This window comes from Callorhinchus milii, unplaced genomic scaffold (assembly GCF_018977255.1).
Source record: "Callorhinchus milii isolate IMCB2004 unplaced genomic scaffold, IMCB_Cmil_1.0 Scaffold2, whole genome shotgun sequence".
In the NCBI taxonomy this organism is placed as follows: domain Eukaryota; kingdom Metazoa; phylum Chordata; class Chondrichthyes; order Chimaeriformes; family Callorhinchidae; genus Callorhinchus; species Callorhinchus milii.
Window position 1 is genome coordinate 73,772,670 of NW_024704743.1, and position 23,548 is coordinate 73,796,217.

The window sequence follows — 23,548 nt, forward strand, 5'->3', positions numbered from 1 at the left end:
AGTGTGAGATTTTACTAAGCATCCATTCACTTATGGGTTTTGACTATCTGTTCACTGTTCAGTCAGGGTGGTCCTGCCTCACCTGAAGTTCTCACATTCCTACTATTCAGTAGGAACCATTAGATAGTGATCAATAACAGGAACTCTGGCTGCTTTAAGTCTTCTTGGTGCCAATAATAGCACCACAAAATGCTGCACTGGTTGAGATCAGCTAACTTAGAAACAAATCATGTAGAAATCAAGAACTTACTGAGCTATATGGGAATTAAGTAGCACACTTTAATTGGTGGAATAATCTTTTTGTCTTCATTTTTAGTAAGGAATAGGACAAAGTTTATGAAGCTTTATTAATTTTTGAAATGTTTAACAATATTCTAGTAGAGCTATTTCAAAGAGTGGGTCAGTCTGGCTGAGTTGGTATCACTCTCGCTTCAGAGTCAGAAGATTGGGAGTTCAAGGCCGACTTCAGGACTTGGAACTGACATTTCATGCACGGCTGGGTGTGTGCTTTGGAGGACATGTAAAACCGAGTACCATCTGCCTACTTAGGTGGGCATTATAGATCCTGTGGCATTATTTGAAAAGAGAAGGGGGTTTCTCCTGTGTGCTAGCCAACAATCCCCCCCCAAAAAAAAATTGGTAATTTACTTAATTGGCTGTTTCTGGAACATTGCTATGTGCAAATTGGCTGCTTGGTTCGCCCACAAAGCACAAAGTCATTGCAATTCACAGTTTATCTTGTGAAGCACTTTGGGAAGTCAGTCCGACATGAAAGGGGCTTTATGGAATCTAAGTGTTATTATTATGATTCAAGAATATGCCTGTTATTCTGAGGAGATTTATCAGTGTTTTGGACAGGAATAGCCCCTTGAGCCTATTCTGTCATTTTGTTAGATCATGGAATAGCATTTAATCCCATTTTTATATTTCCTTTTAATACCTTTACTTTCCAAGTATCTTATCTCCATTTTAAACATCCCAATCGATTCCTTATCCTGTTGTTTTGGATCCCTCTATCTAGCTAGGAAATACAACTCAACAGTTTAAATGCCTCAATCACTATAGTGTGTGGGCTGAAATGAACCATCAGCCCGGGAGCAGCTGGAAGTCTCAGGATTAGAAGTGGTAGACAGAAGAATTTAATGTCCTTGGTCTGAATAAAATTAAAACGAGATCCCAGAAATTAAAGATCAGTGCACTTAACCTCCTATTGCCCTTGTCACCCAGAGAGAGGGCGAGACATGGTTTTAAGCGCCCCGGGAAGCTAATCCGTGTGAAGGGTGCTATATAAATGCAAGTTGTCGTTATATAGACAGTACTCCTCCATACTCCTAACCAGTGCTGATCATTTTAATTCTGATAATTATAACTAGTGAGTAATAATCCTTACATTTGAAGTGTATGACAGCATCTCTTTTATTTTGTAATCATTCCGTATGCAATCTGTGTTAGCTTTAGTTTAGTGGTATTACTCCTCAAAAGTTGTGTGCCTGATTTACTAAAACGGTAATTTAGATTCCAATTTTTTTTGTGCGTATATAATTATGAACTAAATGACGTTTAGCTTTGTACATTGATTTAAATACGGACATGTATAGTTTTTTATGAGTTAATAAGTAGTGTTTCCATAGTGTAATTAGACATCTTATTTCCCCTCTTTCCCTCTCCTTATAGTCAGTCAGTCAGTCATGACTAACTGAAGACTATCCTCCTTAAGGGGAAAAGGTACTTAATTAACTGTTCGGCACTGAGCTAATCTAAGATGTTTGTTGTTGCAGAAGCAGACTGCCCCACATTTTATATCACTCGCACATTACAAAGTAATGTTGCTTCTAAACTGTTGGAAAATTGCATTTCATTGCTGAAAAGGTTAACTGATTATGAATGAAATATCTACAGATCTGATTTAATCACAGATCTGATTCAGTCGTTCATCGGTGGGGGGGCGCTGCGGGTGGAGAGAAAATAGTCATTTTTAATGGAGAATTCCTAACTAAATCTGCCAATTTAGTCAAGTACAAAGACTGTTAAGCTGTTGATGCCTGAACTCGAGGGACACTAGGGAGGAAAGGATTACAGCTTTATTAGAAAATTTGAAAGAAATGGTTTTATTACCAAGGCCATTTATATAAACAAAGGATGGATTAACAAATCATCTGTCTAAACCTGTAATTTGCCCTGAAAAGTCACTGAAATGTGTAGTGTGTTATTTTAAGACATGTGAGAATTTGTGTGCATTTTAAGGAGTAGGATTTGAAATATGTGTAGTGGAGGCAAACAGTCTCTGCTCCCTCTGTCAGTAATTGACTTGTTTACTGTCCTAATTTTCTCTTGGCAACTTCATTCCAGTCTTTACCATTTATGTCGCAGTGCATTCATGAAGATTCTTTGCAGCCAAAAGCTACATTCAAACTACATTTCCTTTTGTGACGTTGGATAATTTATATTTGGCATATAATAAATCTTAGAACCATTTTCAAATTTTGTGTAAATGAAGTGTTATGCACCTTTTTTCCTAATTTTCTCCTTCTCCCCAAATACACAAGGCATCCTTATTCCTGGATGAATATGCACTTGACAGAGTCAAAAGGAATGGGATACTAGCACAAATGATGGTTGTGTGTTTTTTTAAAACAGTCTCCCTTACCCCACTATTCTTCTGATTTTGCACATGCATGTTTTCAATGCTGTTATATTAACCAGTTATGTGGATCCTCCTAAGGGAATAAATCTTTTTCTCGATGTTTTCATACAGGGAAATCTCTCCTAGATTAAGGAAGAAGCAAAAATCCTTGTGGGAACATTGCTTAAATACAGTCTTTTCCTGGACTATCTTTGCTGTGTATTGTTACAACTATATTGAAAATTGGTTCGTTAATATCTTCAATGGAATATGCGCTATCGAATAAAACTTTGAAAAAACCTTATTAGTAAAGTTTATTTTAAGAGCAATTTTGAGATACAGCAGAAAAAAGTGAATTGATTAAATAAAGGTTGCAGATTTTCTCGAAAGTGCTAGCTTCTGTGTAGGTGGACTACCCTATTTCATATGAACTTTCTCATGAGTTGCTAAGTATTTTGTCATCTGTTTCCCAGTACAGTGGAACTAACCTGGGCCAGGTGCATAATCTTTCAGTAAAGAAACGAAAAGTAGCTTCAATGTGTTTGACTGCTCAAGGTTATCAGTGTTGAAGTCTGTAAAATAACTCTTCAAGACTTGGCCACTTAACTCTTAAGTAATAGCATTGAAAGGTCAAGAGGTCATCAGCCTTTCTCTGTCTTCAGAGAGGAGTGAAGTGAAATAAGGTCCACTGCAATGATGATTGCTGCTTCATGCTCTCCAAGGAAGATTCAGAAAGGCCAATAATCCTGAACTCCATTGCTGTTTTGTTGCCTACAGACAATTCTATAGCAATCTTTGTTGGTGAGCAATAACTTGCAGTATAAAATTGCCACACAGAACTGACTTGATTCCAACATTCTGTTGCCAAGCAAGCTGTATTGGAGCCAACTCAGCTCGAAGAAGACCCTATATTCCCCCTTGTCAGAGGAGTATAACTGCATATGTGCCAACAAATATTTTGTGGGTAGTTGGAAAGGCTGCAAGTGGAACTATCGAGAAATTTGATGGCTGCTCTTAAGAGCAAAGTTTCTGTACACAGGTCACTGTTTCCAATTTGAAGTCTGCTCTTGAGATGGATTTGCATTATTTTGCTGACTGTTCGGAATGAGCTTTGCCATTTAATGGGTTTTGCCACTGACTAAATTACCCTAATCCAGTTGATTTGAAGTGTTAAAATACTGCCACAATTAAGAGCGATTACATCATAAATTGAGATTGAAGCTCAAATGCTTAAATATAGCCACCATGAAACTTGTGTTGTTGTGCCTACCTCGGTCTTCTGCACGTCCCTCGTCCCTGCTGCTCCACCATTGGTGGCCGTGCTTTCAGCCACTATGCCTCAAATCTATCTCCCTGCCTCAATCCCGCTATCCTTTCGCATCTTCAAATCACATTTGAAGACTTTCCAATTCGACCGTGCTTTTGGTCATCTCCCCTCTTTTTCCAGCTCAGCATCAATACACACCATTATTTAGCGCTCAGACATTAGTCAGAAGAGTGCTATAGATTTACAAGTTGATGTTTGTTTTGCCTACAAAATAGTCACTAAAACAAATCACCTTGAACAAAAGTAAAACCCAGTGAAAAGTTTTGAGACATTCTTCTGACGTGAAAGATGCTATATATACTAAATGAAAGGATTGTTATTTCACTGTGTTCAAACTTATTTTACGTTTGAAAATATTATTGTAAATCATGTGCTTAAGTGTCCTTGTACTTATTAGCATCAAGACATTTCATAACCTTCATGATGTAGGAATGTTTTGGTGTGAAGTGTAACGCACTCTTGTGATGCATACATTTTATCAATATTCTATAACTGGAACTCTTTATCAAAAGGGTTTGAATAATTTGTTTGCCTTGTATATTGTAGTTTAAGCATAATTATATAGTGGCTTTGTTCCACTTTGTGTCAAGTATTGCCAGAGCAGCCACTCCACTTGTAAACAGTTTCAATACATACCAAATGTGTCTGTCTGGCAGAGAGAAAGAAAGTGTATACTTTTGTTTAAGCAAGTTTGGAGCTGTCCCACTTGTAAAATATTTCTAATGCCAAATCCAGATTATCTCAAGGGAATGAAGACCAGAAACCGTACCCAGGATACTTGAACCAGATTCCAGAAGTCAAGCTTGTATTCCAGTGATTTATCGCAATTGCCAATCCTTCAACCAAGCAAAGGTGTAGCTAATTTAGATGCTTTTCAGTGCTGTATTGGAATTCCTCATCTTCAGTGGCATAAACAAAAATAATGGGATTATATGATAACCCATAATGAGCATGAGTTTACACAACACAAACTTTCCAACTGGATTTGGAGACTGGTGTTGCAATTTTGACGTCGCTAGACATTTTAGTGTTTGGGTGACCTGCTGTTGCAATGATTTTTAACAAATATTTTATCTATCTCACACTTTCTTTGTAATACTGGATTGTGATTTTTAAAATGAAACCTGCTTTATAAAAGTTTTCAAAGCATTACAGGGATTTCGTCCCTTGTATTCCCGGTTTATCCAAAATTTATGTTGTGATTCTGTAGCAGTTTAAAAATATGACTGAAATGTACCCCATAAAGTTTATTAGTTGCTCTAAATTCCCAACAAACTTTGCACTGTAAGTCATCATTTTATAACATCAACCTGTAGCCTGGAAAGCATGAGAGAATAATAATCGTTGCATTTGATATAGTGCCTTAGCTCGTTGTCAAGACATCTCAAAGAGCTTCACATAATATACTGTAAAGTGTAGTGACTGTTTTGTGGGCGAAACGCTACAGCCAATTGCACACAGCAGTGTCCCACAAATGGTCGTGGATTGATTGACAACATTTTTATTGTTATTATTTATTTTTGAAGAAACCAAGTGCAAGAATTTGGAGACTTTTTTCAATAAAAGGCATTAAGGATCACAAAAATAGAAAATACACTGCTTCCACAAATTGATTGAGTATCTGCCCCAGCCACTTTGGAGAGGAATATTTTGAGTATTGTGTTTTGTGATGTATGGTCTAGATCTCATTGCCTTGGGTTGGTGGAGATCTTCTCACTATGTATGGATCCCACCTACAGTTAGTGTATGATATCTCAGAATGATCTAGAGATATGCCTCAACTGGAGCTTTGGACAGTGTTTCAGCTGATAAGTAAAGCATAATGTTTTACTCTTGGTATATTGTGATTTGCAGAAATACATGACAATTCCCATATATTTGGGCCCTAAAGGTTACTTCTAAGCAGAAAGGAAATATTTTTATTTTCAGCTGAATATATTCTACACATTGGTTCTATAGACTTGGATTATTTTTCTTTTTTTAGTGAAATATTATGTAATAGTTTATGAGAATCTGCCTCTTCTTTTGCCTTGTTTGATTCGGGATTTTTTTTTAAAAATCCCCATGCACTTATTAGAAATTTACTGTAATATAGTGTTTGAAGATTTAGCCACAAGAGATTAGCACTAAGTGGTGTGTAAATCTTGTTTTGGTCAACCTTTTAATTTCCCTTTGAAAACAAACCCAAAAAACTGTATATATTTTGATACTTAAAAGTATCTTTTTTTTAGGAAATGTCCTTAGTTGCCCCAGAATCTCCTTGGGAACAAGCTAGAAGAGTCTTTCAGACATACGATCCTGAAGGTAAGATGACTTGCACTTACTTTCCTATAACCATATACTTTAGATATGTACAAATGGTTCAATTTTGGATCTAAGTGTTGTGAGCAGAATGAATGGAAAGTATTTCAGACAGGGTTCCAGCTTTGTTTTTTTGGTTTGTAATGTCTCTTAAATACAGTCAGTGTTCCATGAAAAGGATTCTGAAGCCATCCTTCATTTCTGCTAAGCTAATACAGAGCTCATCCTTTCTTCCTTTCATTCTATGTTTGAATCAGAACTCAAAATATGTTGATGCTATTGGATATTGTCACTTTATGTCAATGAGAAAATTCAGGGGAAATCTATTGGTATGATATTGGCTTCAATTAAAAACATAAATAATCCCTCTGCTTTGTCAGCAAAACTGTTCAACTAGCAAAATTGGGTATACATCACAGTGAATGGAAAATCCATCAAACAATTCGCCTTCAGACCCACTGATTAAAGATTGTATTAGACATGATTTCCTTATTGTTAATGCCTTTTTTCATCACTGCTTTCACTGTCAAAACTACTATTTTCACTAGATAAACAGGTAGAATAAAACTAGCTTTCAGACATAGTTTTTTTAAATTGACTCATTTGCTTTTCTTCAGGCTTCAACAATTGTAATCCATTGTGTACCTGGAAATGTAGCAGAAGCAGGAAAATTAACCTTATGCATTTTCCAGTTCCTTTGTTGCAGTGGGGATTTTCATTCATCATAGTTTCCCTTTTACAACAGATCTTTGTCTTGAAAACCTGATTCACCACAACATCTATTGGTTACACTGTTTGGATAGCAACACCAAAAATAGCAATAAAAAACAATATGCCTCATTGGTGTAATTTCCACAAATAGATATGGGGTTTACATACAAATGGTTTTCCATTACCCGTATTCTGAGGAGAATAATTTCTGTTGTAAAAAAGATTTTTGTATCAAAGTAATTGAATTACATTAAAATTCCATCTCTATTTAAATCCACATTTGTTCACTACCATTTACTTTCAGTGTCTTAAATCAGTGTCCAACACCTTTGAAACCAATACTGTGTTAACACAGTGCCTTAAAGGCAAATGATAACACAGATTATCCTGAAAAAAACAAAATGGACCTCCAAAGATGTGATCAAAAACAAGATGTCATATTTTCGACTTTGTTTCTGTGTGGAAAAATAGCTTTAGACACTTCAACTCAGTTAAAAAAGGAGGTTTATTTTTTCCATTTTCAGACAGATTAGGTTGTAGATGTGGAATAGTTTGCTTTGACCTGAAGAATCATTAATAAATGTTGACTCCTTTTTTTTAGACATATAGCTCCATACATTTATGATTTATAACTTAAAACACTATTGTAAATCTATTTGGGTAGCATCTGTGAACCTTATTACCAATGATCAGTGAAATAGAGATTCGATTTTGGCACAGCACAAGTTCCAGAACTCTGGGAAATGTAGCATTGCTGTTTCATTTTTTTCCCTGTGTAAATGTGATAGTGAAAGCACAGCAGTAACTTCCTACCCACTCCAGATAAAATATAAATACCTCACGTAAACATTGCTTCAAGACATCCAAAATACAAGTAAACTATTATTAGATTTTACAATCTCAAACCACAATGAAAAATGTGTACATTTTATCGCTGTGCATTACAGAATGATATGGACAGTAGAAGTATACAAATTGCTGCTGACTTTTGTGACAACTAAAAGGAAATGGACTTCACATGTTGGGCACGCATTCAGATAGTTTAAACTGGTGCGTATCTGGTGATATCTCTTCAGGAATGTATAATGAATATATAATCTACACAGATCACTACATAAACAAATAACAAAAAAGGTTTTAATCACAGGATCACATTTCAGTCCCCAAAGTAAACATAAAATGATTTCTGGTTCAGATTCCCAGTAGGTTGTTTTTTTTCTCAAAAAGTAACTATTTCTAGATTGTTACAATCGTCACTCACTCCATGTTAGACTCAAAAAAACAAACTTTAGTGAATAAGTGAGCTGACTAGGGAAAACTGCCTGAGAGCAGTAACTCTGGTTGTACATTAGGAGTTTCTTTATTCAGAAAGATAGCATTTATACTGTAAATCTCTAGCTCCACAGTAAAACCTCAGCTCTGCTCACATTACAAATATAACATGAATGAGATTTGGGTTTAATAATAATTTTCAGCTTTTATTAAAATAAAAATTGTACTTTGTGCTTGCTGCAAATTCAAATTTGTTTTGAAGGGTGAGCAGTGAAAAGGTATTTTTTGGTGTCATAAAATACCATCTAAAGCAAGCAGATTTAAGCGATACTGACATTAACAAACTCGTCTCTCAAACGTGCATCGAGTAGGTAATTGGTATACTGTGAAGGCACAATGACTAACTAGTTATAAAGGGATCAAAAATGAATTTAGTATTTTGCTGTAAACTGTTTATCGTGTGTTCATCAAACATCTGGTATGTGAACATATTACTCATAACCTTAATTTGTTTAATTTGGACACCGGAAACATTTATAAAAGAAGTTGTTATCCATAATCACATTGTGTATTTAATTAAGAATCCTGCGCGGTTCTCTTGCCATAATTTTAGGATTGTTTAACTTTGCTCACTTTCAGTATATGAGACTCCTTTGCGGCTTCAAGAATAGACTGCTTATCATTCATCTAACTTATGTGTATGTGTTCTTAAATAAAGCAATCTTCCTTAATTCCTGATAATCTTAGGACACATCTCTAATATGAATTTTGTGGGGTTTTGGGGGTTTGCTCGAGAATAGATTCTGTAGTACTCAGGGTTTTGAATAAAAATTAGACATATGAAATTCTTCAGCCAGTTTTGACAGGAGTCAAAGGTACAGAATATTAGTCTGCAGCCTGCAGTCATAAATTTGTACTTTGTTTTATTTAAGGAAAAATAAATTTAAAAAATTGATTTTTAGAACAGCTTATCAAGTGAAAATGCCTGAAAGCGCTTCACAAATAATTCTTGTTAAGTGTAATGATTGTTTTGGCAGGCAAACCCTTTTGCAGAGCAAGATCACACACACAAAAGGCTGTGAGGCAAATGACTGATTCATAGATTTCATAGAATGTTACGGCACAGAAGGAGGCCATTCGGCCCATTGAGTCTGTGCCGGCTTTTTGACAGAGCAAGTCACTTTCACTAACCCCAATCACCAGCTTTCTTCCCATAACCCTGCAAACCCGTCTTCCCCAGATACCTATCCACCTTTGGACTCATAGGCAAGAGAGCTACCAACTGAGAAACTCCGTTTTTTAATACCAACTGTGTTTCTCAAATACACCAGAGCTGATCTATCAGCAAACATTAAATAAGATTAGAGCTGTTTACATCATATCAAGTCAAATATTGGGTTTCTTTTAACACTTTTCATAACGTCCACTGTGAGGATTGATACAAAGATAATATGAACCGTTCTGGTTATTTTGCAATTGTGTTAGTTAAATCTTTTCCTCCACCTATAAAAATGAAATAGAAAATCAGGGCTCAACAATTGAGAACTTAACAGTGTGTACAAATAGCTACAGTAATAACCAACCAATTACAGTTTGATGAACAGAGTGGAATGGAGATTACTAATCGTTCAATTTGCTTTGCCAAAACCAACAAACTCTTGTGTTGGCCATCCTCCAGCTTTGCAGCAGTGTTGTGGATTAATGTTCTACAGTGCAGAAGTTCAGCAGACCTTTTCCTGAGCTGTACGCCAGTATTTTCTTGAGAATTAACATGCAGTCAGTGTAATCTTTATTTCGTATGGGCAGAAGGCTTTAAAACAGAAATTCACCAACCATTAGTGTCGTATGTTCCTTGAGGATTATTTTTGAGCAAAAGTAATTAAATGTATAGTTTTGTTTTGTTTTTTGGGGCATAGTTCAGGAAATGTTATGCTTGATTTTAATATGTAGATTTAACCCTTCAATTGCTGCCAAGTCAGTGGAAACCTCTTGTTTTCTCAGCTACCCATTCTGCACATTTTCAGCTCATGCATTGAAAACCAAATTACTATAAACTAATCAAACATTAAGCTTAGTATTACTGAAATATTAAACCTGAACAAATAAAACAAAGAAAAAAAACCTGAAACAAAAAAAACTAGCTGCCTTGTCATCCTATTCACTTTGTTGTTTTTTATTTTGTCTTTACTTGTAATATATTCTTTTTCACTATTTCTAACTTTAAAAGGTTACTTTTTTGTAATAACACAGGTACTGTTTGCTGTCCAAATAGACTAGAGCAACAATTTGCACTTATACATCACTTGTCATGTAGGGAGAATGTCTCAGAACATTTTACAGAGACTGAGCATGAGCTAAAGCTTGGAGAGACTGAGGGGTAAGGAAGAGGTGGCCAAAAGAAAAATCAAAGAATGGGGTTTCTAAGATTTGTTTTGAAAGCCAAGAAGGAGGGATGAGGTGAGTAACATGAAAAGGGAGGGTGGTTTGAAGCTTGCCTGGCAGTAATGGGATGGAGGACGCAGGGGGCATGAAACAGGTCAGAATTAGCAGAGTGGAGATAGCAGCTGGAGGAGTAGAGTTGCAGGAGATCACTGAGGTAGAATGAACAATTAAAGGCAAGGAGAATTATCTTAAAGTTGGTCGCTCGGCATTAGAGAGCCAGTAGAACTAGGCGATGATGGGCTTATGGGACATTTGCAGGTAATGTTGTTGTGTTGTTGACTGGAGTTCTGGAAAGTGGAGATGGGAGGCCAGGATACAGAATAGGAAAAGTTGAGTCTGGAGGTGACAAAAGTGTGGATGGGAGTTTCGGATGTATGGAGGTTGGGGTGGTTACAGACATGGAGGAAAGAATACTTGGTCAGAGCTCAAATTGAAAGGTTTAAAGAGGAGTTGAGGTTTTTTTAAAAAATGCTACGGTTCCACACAGGCTTGAGTTACGGGAGGTCGATACAGTCAGAACCTGAAGTGGGAATGCACTGGTGGAAGAGGAGCGAGGTAGCCTCAGATTTGTGGAGGTTGAGATGGAGAAAGCTAAGGCTTGGAAAAGATGTCTGATTGGCAGCCTATCAGAACAGCAGTGGTCCTGAAGTTGAGTCAAAAAAGATGGAGTTTGGTGTTATCCTTATACATGTAAAAGATGTCACCAAGGGGGAGAATGTAGATGAGGACCAAAGATAGAACCCTGAAGAACGCGGTGCATGACTGTACAGGGGCAGAAGCAGAAAACGTTAGAAGAGACATAACACTAGGAGGAGAACAGCATTATCAGCAGTGCAAAACAGCGGAGAGATCAAGGAGGCATAGGGAGCATCTGAAGGTACAGGTTGCAGGAGAAGATGATGTGTGTGACTTGGATCAGGGCTGTGTAGATCTTGTGGTGGGATGGAATCCAGATTGGATGGACTCAAACAGAGAATAGTGGAGGAGGAAGAAGGAGCAAAGCAGGAGACAATGAAACAGTCCAGCACTTTGGAGAAGAAGGGTAGGTTTGAGATGGAACGGTAACTGGAGAGACTTACTCAAAAATAGAAAATTACCCCACTTGACAACAATCATCTGTGAAACTCTTTGAGACATTTCAATGTTATAGGCACTATGTTAATGTAATGTTATCTTGCCTACGGAAACCTGATTCAACTGTGAGTCGGATCAGTGAGTCACTGGGCTATTTGACTGGGAATAGAGTAGAGTAGAATACAATACAGCCAAACAAGAGCCTTCCTCAGCTTATAATATATTCACAGTATATTTTGTGAAGCAGTTTGAGAAGTCTTGAAGATGTAATAAGGCGTTGTATCAAGTGCAAGTATTATTAAAAGGAGAGGAATTTTTCATGGTTTTAAACCTTAAGACTATGGTCTTAAAGTTTAAGATTTTACAGAATTTGGAAAAATTCTTAAATGCAGTCATTCAGCCAGTTCATTGCCTAAACATAGACTTGCAGCAGGACTTACTGGTTGGAATTGCAATCAGGAATGTGACTGGATGATTTTCTCCTCCTTACCCTCAGGATGCTGAGGCCACTTGTAGTTGATCCCAGCTGAGATCAACTAACTCAGCAAGTATCAGTGATCAAACCTGCAATTTCTTGGTCTGTTTGGTTCAAAAATACACCATGGCATGCTTTTATTTAATGAACCAGTGAAAGAAACACATTTCTTTGATTAATGCTGTCTTTTTAAAAAGAAATTTGGCACACAAAAGCCTTAAATCCACATGGTTTAAAGCCTTACAATTATTCATTGTCTTAACATTTCAGCTCATGTAGAAATGTTATATCCTCTTTGGGGGAGATAAGCAGGGTCTCCTTGGAGCTGAACTGGCTCCAAGGTGACACGGATGGCATCGCAATGTCAGAATCAGGCCAACCCTCTGTAGGATCTTAATAGTTCAGTTCCTGAGCCAGGCCGGTCCGCAGTATTCCAGGGCACTGCTGATCAGCTTGACTCATCAGCAGGACTTGGAAGGGCAAAGCAGTCACTGGGGGCAGGGAATCTTCTTGTCTTTTACAACCTGCGCTTTATACTTTCCAGAATTAGATAAGCAGGATGCGTCCCTCCAGGGAGAGAGTGCACATTCCATTCAAACAATCTATCTCAGGAATTTCCATGTACAGATGGGATGCACTATGGTTTATAATAATAATAATAATAATAATAATCCTTGCATTTGATATGGTTTGGATACTTTTTAGCATGGTCATGGGTTTCTGCATGTCAGACACCCATCTGACCAAAAAAATCTCATATAGAATTTAGGCAATTTCTTAAATTCAATCTTACTAATTTTCTGCATTCCCTTGAAAGACCTGCAGAAAACTAACTTAAAAACTGGAGCTACATTTAAGTTTTTAAGGCAATAAATAATCCTAAGGCTGAAACAATATGTAAGTTCAGGCTCACCAAGTTTATCCAACAGACAAAAAGGAAAGAAATACCATTTTCACTGCATCCCCCTATGCCAATCGATTACAGTTTTGTCTGATGAAATCAGAAAACTCAGCTGTACCTTTCCCCTTAAATGAATGATTTTTTTTAATATTTGTGTGCATATATAGTGGATAGAAAGTAGAGCTGCAGGACATAATGACCTCATTCTTTAACAAATCTTTCCAACTGCCTGATGTTTGCTGGATGCTACTGCCAACATGTTTTCACATGAGACTAAAAACATATGGAGGATGAGTTGTTACTATTTTTTGTGAAGCTTGGATCATTGCATACTTTGAAGCTAACAATAAATTTACAACAGTAGGTGTGCAAGGAATGTTGTCGACTTTCAGGAAGTAGTGAATGTTTATATGATGCAATGGCAGCAATTTAGATTTTTTACTTGGTTTAAGGGAATACAGACTAGTGGTTGAAAAGTGAAAATAATTGGTTCAGCATAACATTATTAAATGCTACAGTATTCTGGTACACTGTAAATCCTTCCCACTCTTCCACGACCAACTAAATCCTTGCCACTCTTCCATGACCAACTAAATGGGTTTAATGCTGGTTATTTAAGCAATTAATTCAGGAGTTTATGAGGTGTGAACTAGTGCCTGAATGCTGAACAAGCATGAGCATTGAATTTATTGGAGGGCATGAACAACTTATTGCCAGATAAAATTGTGATTCTTTCATTCGTTGCTGTCACGCTGTATGTTTGGGATTTCATTTTCCTTCCAATATTCCAGTTTACACTACCTGTCTGCTTCACGTTTTTGAATAAAAGAATCTGTCTCAATATAAAACTCCCTTTTTTTAAGAATTTTGTACCACATGTAATTGTAGTCTTAATATGTGCATGGCATGATGCTTTGGAGTTGGCAACATTCAATTGGCTAAGTCATATCCTGGCTTTTATTGACTGTTTCATTAATGTTTTTGTTCTGTGGTAGACTAGTGTAGAATCAATGTAAAANCACTTGTGTTATATCATAACATAACATAACATGTAGGAGCAGGAGTAGGCCATTCAGCCCTTCGAGCCTGCCCCGCCATTCAATCATGGCTGATCTTCTAATCTAACTCCAGCTAATACCATAACCCTGCCTTATCCCCATATCCCATAATCCCTTTTGCAATAAGAAATCTTATCTATCTCAGTCTTGAATATGTTCAAGGACTGAGCATCAACAGCCCTTTGGGGTAGTGAGTTCCATACATTCCCCACCCTTTGAGTGAAGAAGTTCTTCCTCAACTCAGTGCGAAAGGGCTGGTCTCTGATTTTAAAGTTGTGACCCCTGGTTTTAGTTTCTCCAACCAGGGGAAACAATCTCCCACTATCTACTCTATCATGCCCTTTGATGATCTTATAGGTTTCTGTAAGATCCCCTCTAATTCTTCTATATTCTAGAGAATATAGGCCCAAATTGGTCAGCCTATCCTCGTAACTCATCCCCTTCATCCCTGGCACTAACCTAGTAAATCTACGCTGCACCCCCTCCAAGGCAAGTACATCCTTCCTTAAATGAGGAGACCAAAACTGCACACAGTATTCCAGGTGTGGTCTCACCAGGGCCCTATACAGATGCAGCAAGACTTCCCTACTATTGTGCTCTAATCTTTTCATAATGAATGCTAACATACCGTTCGCCTTCCTAATTGCTGCTGCGCCTGCAGACTAACTTTCTGTGATTGGTGTACAAGGCACCCAAGTCCCTCTGGACACTAACACATTCCAATCTCTCCCCTTCTAAAAAATAACTCGCTCTACTGTTTTTGCTACTGTTTTTGACTTCGCACTTCCCTACATTATACTTCATCTGCCACCTACCTGCCCAATCACCTAACCTATCTATGTCTCGCTGCATTTTTTTAATGTCGTCCTCTGTGTTGACACTTCCTCCTATTTTTGTGTCATAATATCGATTTTATACTATGGATCCTCTGATACAGTTTGTAGCACTTGTACTTTTGTTATTTCATGGAAATTGTCTCTTCGTTTCCGAGGGGAGAGCGTACTTTTGGTGTGGTGACCTTCTGTGTGCATAAGTGGTGCAACAAAACACGTGGAGAACCTTTGGGCGCTGATATTCTTCATCTTCACAAAAATGGTGGCTGACGCCAAGAGATGATCTGAATATCAGGCAGTTTTGTTCCCTGTTCTGCAAATCAGAACAATACACATCAGACACAATTGTTAATTTGAGATTTGCACAAACTACTGCTATATTATTTGGTGTTTCTAGGGATAAAGAATAACCACCTATATGTTAGTCTCATGGGAACATTTCATCTTTAAAGGTTCACACATTTATGTACACCATTTGCAACTGGTAGGAGGAGAGATGGTAAAACCTTTTGTGCTTCCTGAGTTGCTCAATTGTAAGATTAGATTGTTATTGTGAGTGGAATAAGCTTGATATTTTACTCTGATGTATATCTATCTTATTCATTCAATGTGGTGTCCCAAGTGCAGAACAATTTGTACAAGCCAGATTGATGGTTTGTGGGATAAAACTATATTTTTAATACATGCTGCCTTAGGGACTTCCTGCATTACTCCCAGTATGAACTATTTCTGAGACATCCTGCACCCTACTTAGGGTGACTATGCCAGCACTTTGACCTTTGGAGCATAACAAGTTCCTGCATCATATATATGGAATAAAAAAAATGGGAGTAACTCATTAACAGGTTGGTGCTGTTCTGTTTTATGCTTTTGGCTTACAACCATGTCCATTCCATTATATGCTACGATTGAACAGATGTTTGAATCCCTATTTAAATGGTGATGATTGCACATAATTCTATTTTCATATTGCGAGGCAAAGGGAGAATACATCTTCAAAGAGTTTTTAAATAGAGCATTTCATTGTTTTATATTTGACTTATTACTTCCTGCCATTTGTACAATATCCAAGCCAGTCAGCTTCCTTTGGCAGTCAGCAGTAAGTTCAAGCCTTTTTTTAAAAAAAAAGTTTTAAAATATTGTTTTCACAGCAGATTAGGAATCCAGCAAGTCAAGCTGGTGTAATTCGTAGTCATATAAACATAAAAGCAATAATTGAGATACTTGAATTTACATTTTAAAATTTCCTCTTGTTATTTTGGCTCTTTTCAAGTTTTCCTCTCCAAATTTTATGTGTCTGGAATATTGTAACAAGAGGAGGCAATTCAGTTTTTTGAGATGGTTTGATTTCTATATATCTCCCTTTAAACACCCCAATTTATTCTGGATGCACGACCTATTGGGATAATATTGCTATTGTGTGAACTAGTACGTGGCAACTTTTACTCCACTTTAGCATGTCAACAGTCAGTCGGAAATGGGAAAATGCATATCCTGTTGCTGTCAGGTCAGCATAGTTTTTGAAGCAATAGATGTGATTTACAAATCTACTGAAGCTCTTTGCAGAAATGATTGGCAAATCTAGAATTGAGACTGTTAGGGAAGAACTGTGGTGGTCAGCTTGATAATAGAAAGCAGAAAGTGAGCAAAGCATTACCCAGACTATGGTTGGTTCTGCAGGCGAATGTTTTGATCGTTGATAGTTCGCCATTTGCTTACAAAATTGAAATGCACTTTATAGCAAATGCTGTCAAGAGCTTGGAGACAGGCTTATGTCCTGAAAGGAGCTATGTTAAATACAAGGATTATTATTTTTATTATAAACTGTGTGTAAAAAAAAAAGGTAGTCAAAACTTTTGTTGATGACATCCAGCTATGTGGCCAGGAGAGCCAGGTAAACAAAATGATAGTTTCAATTGACAGGCAAGTTGAGTTCATGATCAAAGAATTAGTGAATTGAATATACGTTTTCATAGAGGGAATATGAAATCTATACTTGGAAGAGGAAAATTGTTGGTTGTGATCACTCAGTGAAATTATTCGGTCAGTGTGTTACCAACGATATTAATCAAGTATGGGATATATCTTAATACTAATAGATTATAAATAAGATGACATTTGTCATTCACTTAATGGCCATTTATGGGTCATTGCTTTGTGCAAATTGGCTTTTGGATTCGCTACACATACACAATTACCACTTTACAGTAAATCCTGTAAAGCTTTTTGAGACATTTTGACAATGTGTTAAGGCGATATATCAAATGCAAGGATTTTTATTTACTTGAATCAAAACATCAAAATTCATTGATAAAACCACATTTTCTGAAATGCTGTATATTGTCCAGCGCCTTGGGACGTCCTCCTGACGTGAAAGGCGCTTTACAAATATAATCTTGTCGTCGTTGTATTTTGTTCAGTTTTTTACTGAACAAAAAACCTCAGAGTTAAGCAAAGCAGTGGTTAAAAACCACAAACCAGAAATCAAATATGCGATCTGGCTTTCAAGCACTGAGAATGGTGTTGCAGAGGGAATTATTCATATTTGATACTTGGGGCATTTCTATATTTGGACCAGGTTAAACCAAATAATGGGACTTTAGGATGCTGCATCTTCAAATGCATTTAAGCATTTGAGATGGATCTGAGAAGAGTGATGGTGATGATTCCAGTTCATAGCATTGAGGATTGCATTTGAACAAAGATTTATTGAGAATGTGATCATAGTCTTTATTTTAACGAATAAACTGGAAGGCATTGATGAAGCTGATTCCGGTTGAACTCAAGTATTATTTGCAAAAAAAAAGTTTTACTATATTGTGATTTAGCAGCATTTGTTTCATTACTGTGTATATTTTATGCTGTTAAGTTTTAAACCTTTATCAAAGACGTATCTAAAAATGACTGTGGTCAGTAGTTTTTTTTATTACTATTGGGTTTCAGTTGGCTTGTTTCCTCTTTTCATTTCAGATAATGGGTTTATACCAGATACATTACTGGAGGATGTGATGAGAGCATTGGACTTGGTGTCAGATCCTGAATAGTAAGTGTTCCTTGCAACGTCATGATATATGATATTATAAAACCTTAAATTAAATTGGAGATTATCATTGTTCTTATGGGAAATGAGAATTGTAAAAACCTTGTTGATGCATTACATGAAATTATTTAAATTGTGGACCTTAATAGAGCTGTACAGGAACACGACCCAAAATGGGAGCTAGGTAAATTAATATCTACTCACACATTCTCATATATTCGATTTGGTCATAAGTGGGATCTGTTGTTGGATGGAAAGCATGTATTTTTCTGGCAGAAGCTATAGCTTACTGGGATAGGATGCTGTATTCAGCTGGTGCATAATCTCATCCCTGAAAGCATCTGTGCCAAATTCGCTGACATAATATTGAAATTTAATCTGTAGCCAATTATTGTGGAATAATACTGATCTCTTTTGCCAATATTTCCCCCTCTGCTGAAGAACTAGATTCTGCCAGGAACCAATACCAGCCATTCTCCATAGCTTCATGTATGAGCCTGGAAAGTGAGTTTTGGCATTGTTCAACTACAGGGTGTTCATAAAACTCCTGTTACCCCCATGTGTTTTTTCTATAGTGCTCTGACCAACAGTTGAAACATGTGTAAGAATGGTTATGATTGTATTTAGAAGTACTTAATTGTATTCAGTACCATTGTTTAACTGTAATTAGACGTGCAGAGGATTGGCGTGAGCGCCATCATTTTCATGGCAGATAATGATCTGTTGCCATGTTCGGTGCAATATCTTCCATAACATGGATGGAGTGACAAGGAAGTTCTGTCTACAACAGAAGATAAAAATTCATTAGAAAAAAAACAAGGGGAAACAAGACTTTGTGAACATTCTTTATAACTAAGTCTCTCCATGCCTTCACCCAAAGGTGTTGAAAGTACAGTTAAACATAAACAGATTTTTTCTGAGCTTTTCTGTTTTGATAAATATTTAATCTTTTTATCATAGTTGACCGTGTTAGTGATCACGTTTCAATGCAAGCAAATCTCGCTGTGGTTCATAGAATCATGGAATGGCACAGGACAGAAACAAGCCATTAGGTCTTTCAAGTGAGCGGTGGTAGATTTCGCCACATGAGATACCTTGTTTACTCTGTGTAGCCTTTAATTGTCCTGTTTTTCTAATTTCTATCTAATTCCTTTTTAAAGGAATTTCTGGAATCTACCTTAACAATGGTCTTTGGGGCACATAATTGCACATTCCAATCATCCTCTGTTAAAGATTTTTTCTTCTAATCTCCCCTTTAATTCCTTTTGCAAATACATTAAATTGACTTGCCAACCAGCAGAAATAATGTATTGCTATTTACAGCTTTCATAACATTGAAGACCTTTACCTTCTAAGCTGCAGTATGTCAGTTTAGGGTGGCTCAGTTTGTAGCACTCGCCTCTGAAGCAGAAGATTGTGGATTCAAGCCCTACATCAATACTTTAAGCTCTTAGTCTATGCTGGCACTCCAATGCAATGCTGTGGACAGCTGCATCATTAAAGGTGTTACCTTTCAGGTGAGATGTTATACCAAGGATCTGCCTTTCCAGATGGACATTAGAGATCACAAGGCACTGTTCGAAATGAGAAGGGAGTTTCTCCCAACGTCCTGGTTAACAATTCTCCAGATAAAATTGGTTATTCACTTCATGGCTGTTTGTAGAATATTTCTGTGCGCTAATCGGCTTCTATATTTGCCTACAAATCACTACAATTTACAGTAAAATCCTTTGACGTTTCACTTTGAGACTTTTCAACTATGTGATAAGGCGCTATAAAAATGAAAGTATTATATCAGTAGTACATAAAAGTCCTAAGAAGCATGAGAAGTTTCTCTGCATAAGAAAACTTCTCATTCCTGGTGACATCCAAGTGAATACATTATAAATTTTCTACTGCTGATGGGTGAATGTTAAAACCCTGATCCCATTGAATCAATACAAAATCTACATAAGCCTAGAGAAATTTCTCAAGTCTCATCAAAATGGAACCCCTCATTCCTGGTAACATCCTAGAGAATCTATGCTTTGCCTTTTCCATTGCTGACAGGTCAGGATTAAACCCTGCCAAATCAATGCAAACTTTACATGGGCATCTATAAAACTCTTGCAGCATCACTCAAGTGTGGCTGCCAGCAAAATCCCTACAATGTAAAAGAGCATTTCCCCAGACAACCCCCTACATAACACACAGTCTCATCAGAGCCAAAATGTGTGCTGTACAGAGGGCTCCCTGGAGAAAGGCCGTTTACATCAAGGACACTTTTGCCAACAGCCACAAAGCTGCTGGAGTGCTTTTTAAAATGTCACTATTGCACTAATCATTACCATGCTAAGTGTACATCAGGAACATACTTGTTTGAGAAGCAATAATACACCTGTATTTTCCCTCAGGCAAATGCTTCTCATAATCTTTGCTAAATTTTGAAAATCTCCTGTATTTACATTGCAATTTTATCAGTTGGCATATGGCCTCCCAATATTTTGACAGTTTTTTAAGTGATTTCCATTCCATCTCGACCAATCATTTAAGCATCAATGATTTGGTGGATTCTTCACTGTCACTATAAAAACTATAAATATCTGTGTTCCTGATTCAAAAGTTTCCCAATACTAATACATTCATTTTTCTCAACATTTAGGATTTTGCAGAATTTTACATATCCTAAGTATTAATTTGGAAACTGGCTTAAGGACTATAATAATGCTTCATAATTTGCATTTGATCTGGCACCTTATTATCCAGACCTTTCAAAATGTTTTAGTGCATTTTGCTGTGAAGTGTGGTGTTTGTGTATTTGTAGGTGAATTTGGGAGCCAATTTGTACACCGTAATATCCCATAAAGAGCCATGAAGTGAGTAACCAATTTTTATTTGAAGAATTGTTGGCCAGGACACCGGGATAAATTTCTTTCTTTTAGTAGTGCTATGGAATGTTTAACATCCATCTGAACAAGCAGATGAGGCTTCGGTTTAATATCTCACTCAAAGGACAGCACCTCCAGCCCTGCATTTGAGTGCAGCCTAGACTATGTGAGTTCAAAATCCTAAGTATGAACTGCCATAAATCAGCTTCTAAATTGTATCAGCATCAGCTTGAACATTCAATTTTTGGGGAAGAGATTAAACATCTTACTCCACTAACTTTCCTAAGGCGTAGGCAAATGGGACCTATCTGTCTGTACAAGAGGAACACAGGCTGACAGCGGCTTTGACTTTATAAACTCTGCTTTAAGTATTAGTGGTGCTTTTGTGTAAAGTGACACTGACCTGGCCGCAATCTCCTTCACACTTCCATCATCTGGGACAGAGATAATTATGTTTATTTTTAAAAATCGTTGTCATCTTAAGTAATTTTGTTCAGAACCAGCTTCCACACTATCAACAACAACAAGATTAGATTTGTATAGTGCCTTTCACATTGGGAGGATGTCCCAAGGCGCTGGATAGTGTACAGCATTTCAGACCCGAGCTGGGGTCGGGGGTAGGAGAAGGGAGGGGAGGGGAAGGGGGGTGGCCGATGGCATGGTCGAAGAGGAGGGTCTTGAGGCGGGACTTGAAGGAGGCTAAGGAGGGGGCGAGGCGGAGTGATTGGGGGATGGAATTCCAGAGGTTGGGGGGCAGAGTGGCTGAAGGCTCTCCCGCCAATGGTGGGACGGGTGGGTCGGTGGACGTGGAGCAGGCCAGAGCCGGCTGAGCGGAGGGAACTGGCGGGTTGGTAGGGGGTTAGGAAGTCGCAGAGGTAGGGTGGGGCAAGGACATGGAGGGCTTTGTATGTGAGGACCAGGATCTTGAACTGGATCCTCTGAAGGATAGGGAGCCAATGGAGTTGGGTGAGAGTGGGGGAGATGGGGTCACGGAGTTTGGTGCAGGAGAGGACACGGGCTGCAGAGTTCTGGATTATCTGCAGCCTGTGGAGGGAGGAGTTGGGAAGGCTGACAAGCAGGGCGTTTGCATAGTCGAGCCTGGAGGTGATGAAGGCATGAACGAGAGTTTCAACGGCCTGAGGGGTGAGGTAGTTGCGGAGTCGGGTGATGTTACGGATGTGAGGGAAGGCAGAACGGGTCATGGCTTGAATGTGGGAGAGAAGACAGTTGAGGGTTGAACAAGACACCGAGGTTCCTGACTGGCGGTGAGTTGAAGTGTGAAACCATGGAGGTTGATGTTGCCAGAGCCTGAGGTGCTGAGGCGCTGGCGCGAGCCAATCAGGTGGGCCTCAGTCTTGTTCACATTCAACTGTAGGAAATTTGCCCTCATCCAGGACTTGATGTCCGACAGGCATGTCAGGGATGGGATGACTTCATAAAGTTACTTCATCAGTGAAAATCATGTCTCATGTTACTGTTATTCACTTACTTATTTGTGTTCAAAATGACCAACATTTTACGAAAAAGCACCTGTAACTTGTGAATGGAAGAGTGCCACGCCCTTCATGCAGACCAAAGAATTCAAGGGAACACAAATGGCTTTATGTAAAGCAAATCAAAGCATTTTTTTGATCAGCTGAGTGTCTGACACATACAGAAACCCTTCACCAAACTTAAGAGTTTCCAAACCAGATTGAAAGTTTTACGTATTTATGCCATCTACACGTGGAAACAAGATAAAGTGAGACAAAGGAACAGGTACAAAAGAGTAGTGACTGTGTATTTTGTAGGTGCATGCGGCAGCCAGTTTGTGTATTGCAATGTCCTGTAACAAATTACATTTTTTTCTTAATCTGTGAGATTGTTGGCCAAGACACTGGGAGAAACCTTTACTACTCAGGTATATTTCTAGCACCCTTTTAAACATCATAATTGGTTCTACCTCTACTGCTTTCTGAGGTAGTGCATCCCACATTCTCAAATGTTTTTTGGTCTCACTCCATACTGCATGATGGGATCCATCTGGTTTGTGAGTTTCAGCTGATGGACAATATCATCATTCAATTTAGTTTCTTATAAGTGTCATTGTGTAAATCCTATGTGAAGTTAACCTTGACACCTCAATTTCTGTTTCAGTGTAAACATTATGAAGAACAAATTAGACCCTGAAGGACTAGGAATCATTTTACTGGGAAAATTTCGACAAGAATTTTTTCCTGAACAGGTAAGCATCTAATTCCATATTCTTAAAAAAACATGTGTGCAAGCTCTTTGAGAGAGCAATCCATTCAATCCCATTTATCTGGCTTTTTCCCATAACCTTACAGAATATTCCTCTTTACACAACTGTCTGCTTCTTTAAAGCTAATATGGATATTGCCTCAATCCCCTTACCCGGAAGGGCATTCCACATCCTAAACTCAATAACTCTGTAAACAATTTCTCCCTTTGCTCTCTTAATAACTATCTTAAATTAATGCTCTCTAGTCGCTGACACCATCCAGTGGAAATGATGTCCCTCTATCCAATGACAATGGAATGTCTTTATCACAAGAGGGCTGGAATTTAAAACAAAGGAAGTGATATATATTGCAGTGTATAATGCCCTAGTCAGGCATCATTTC

At 37.7% G+C, this 23,548-nt stretch overlaps 1 protein-coding gene across 1 annotated transcript in view; it reads left to right on the plus strand.

Moving 5' to 3' along the window:
* The window catches only part of mindy3 (MINDY lysine 48 deubiquitinase 3), a 79,664-nt gene that overhangs the window by 42,629 nt on the left and 13,487 nt on the right, over positions 1 to 23,548 (plus strand). The window contains exons 11-13 of the mRNA XM_007906402.1: positions 6,182 to 6,254; positions 17,988 to 18,060; positions 23,061 to 23,148. Coding sequence (XP_007904593.1) covers positions 6,182 to 6,254; positions 17,988 to 18,060; positions 23,061 to 23,148 — 234 coding nt within the window. The remainder of the gene's footprint in view (positions 1 to 6,181; positions 6,255 to 17,987; positions 18,061 to 23,060; positions 23,149 to 23,548) is intronic.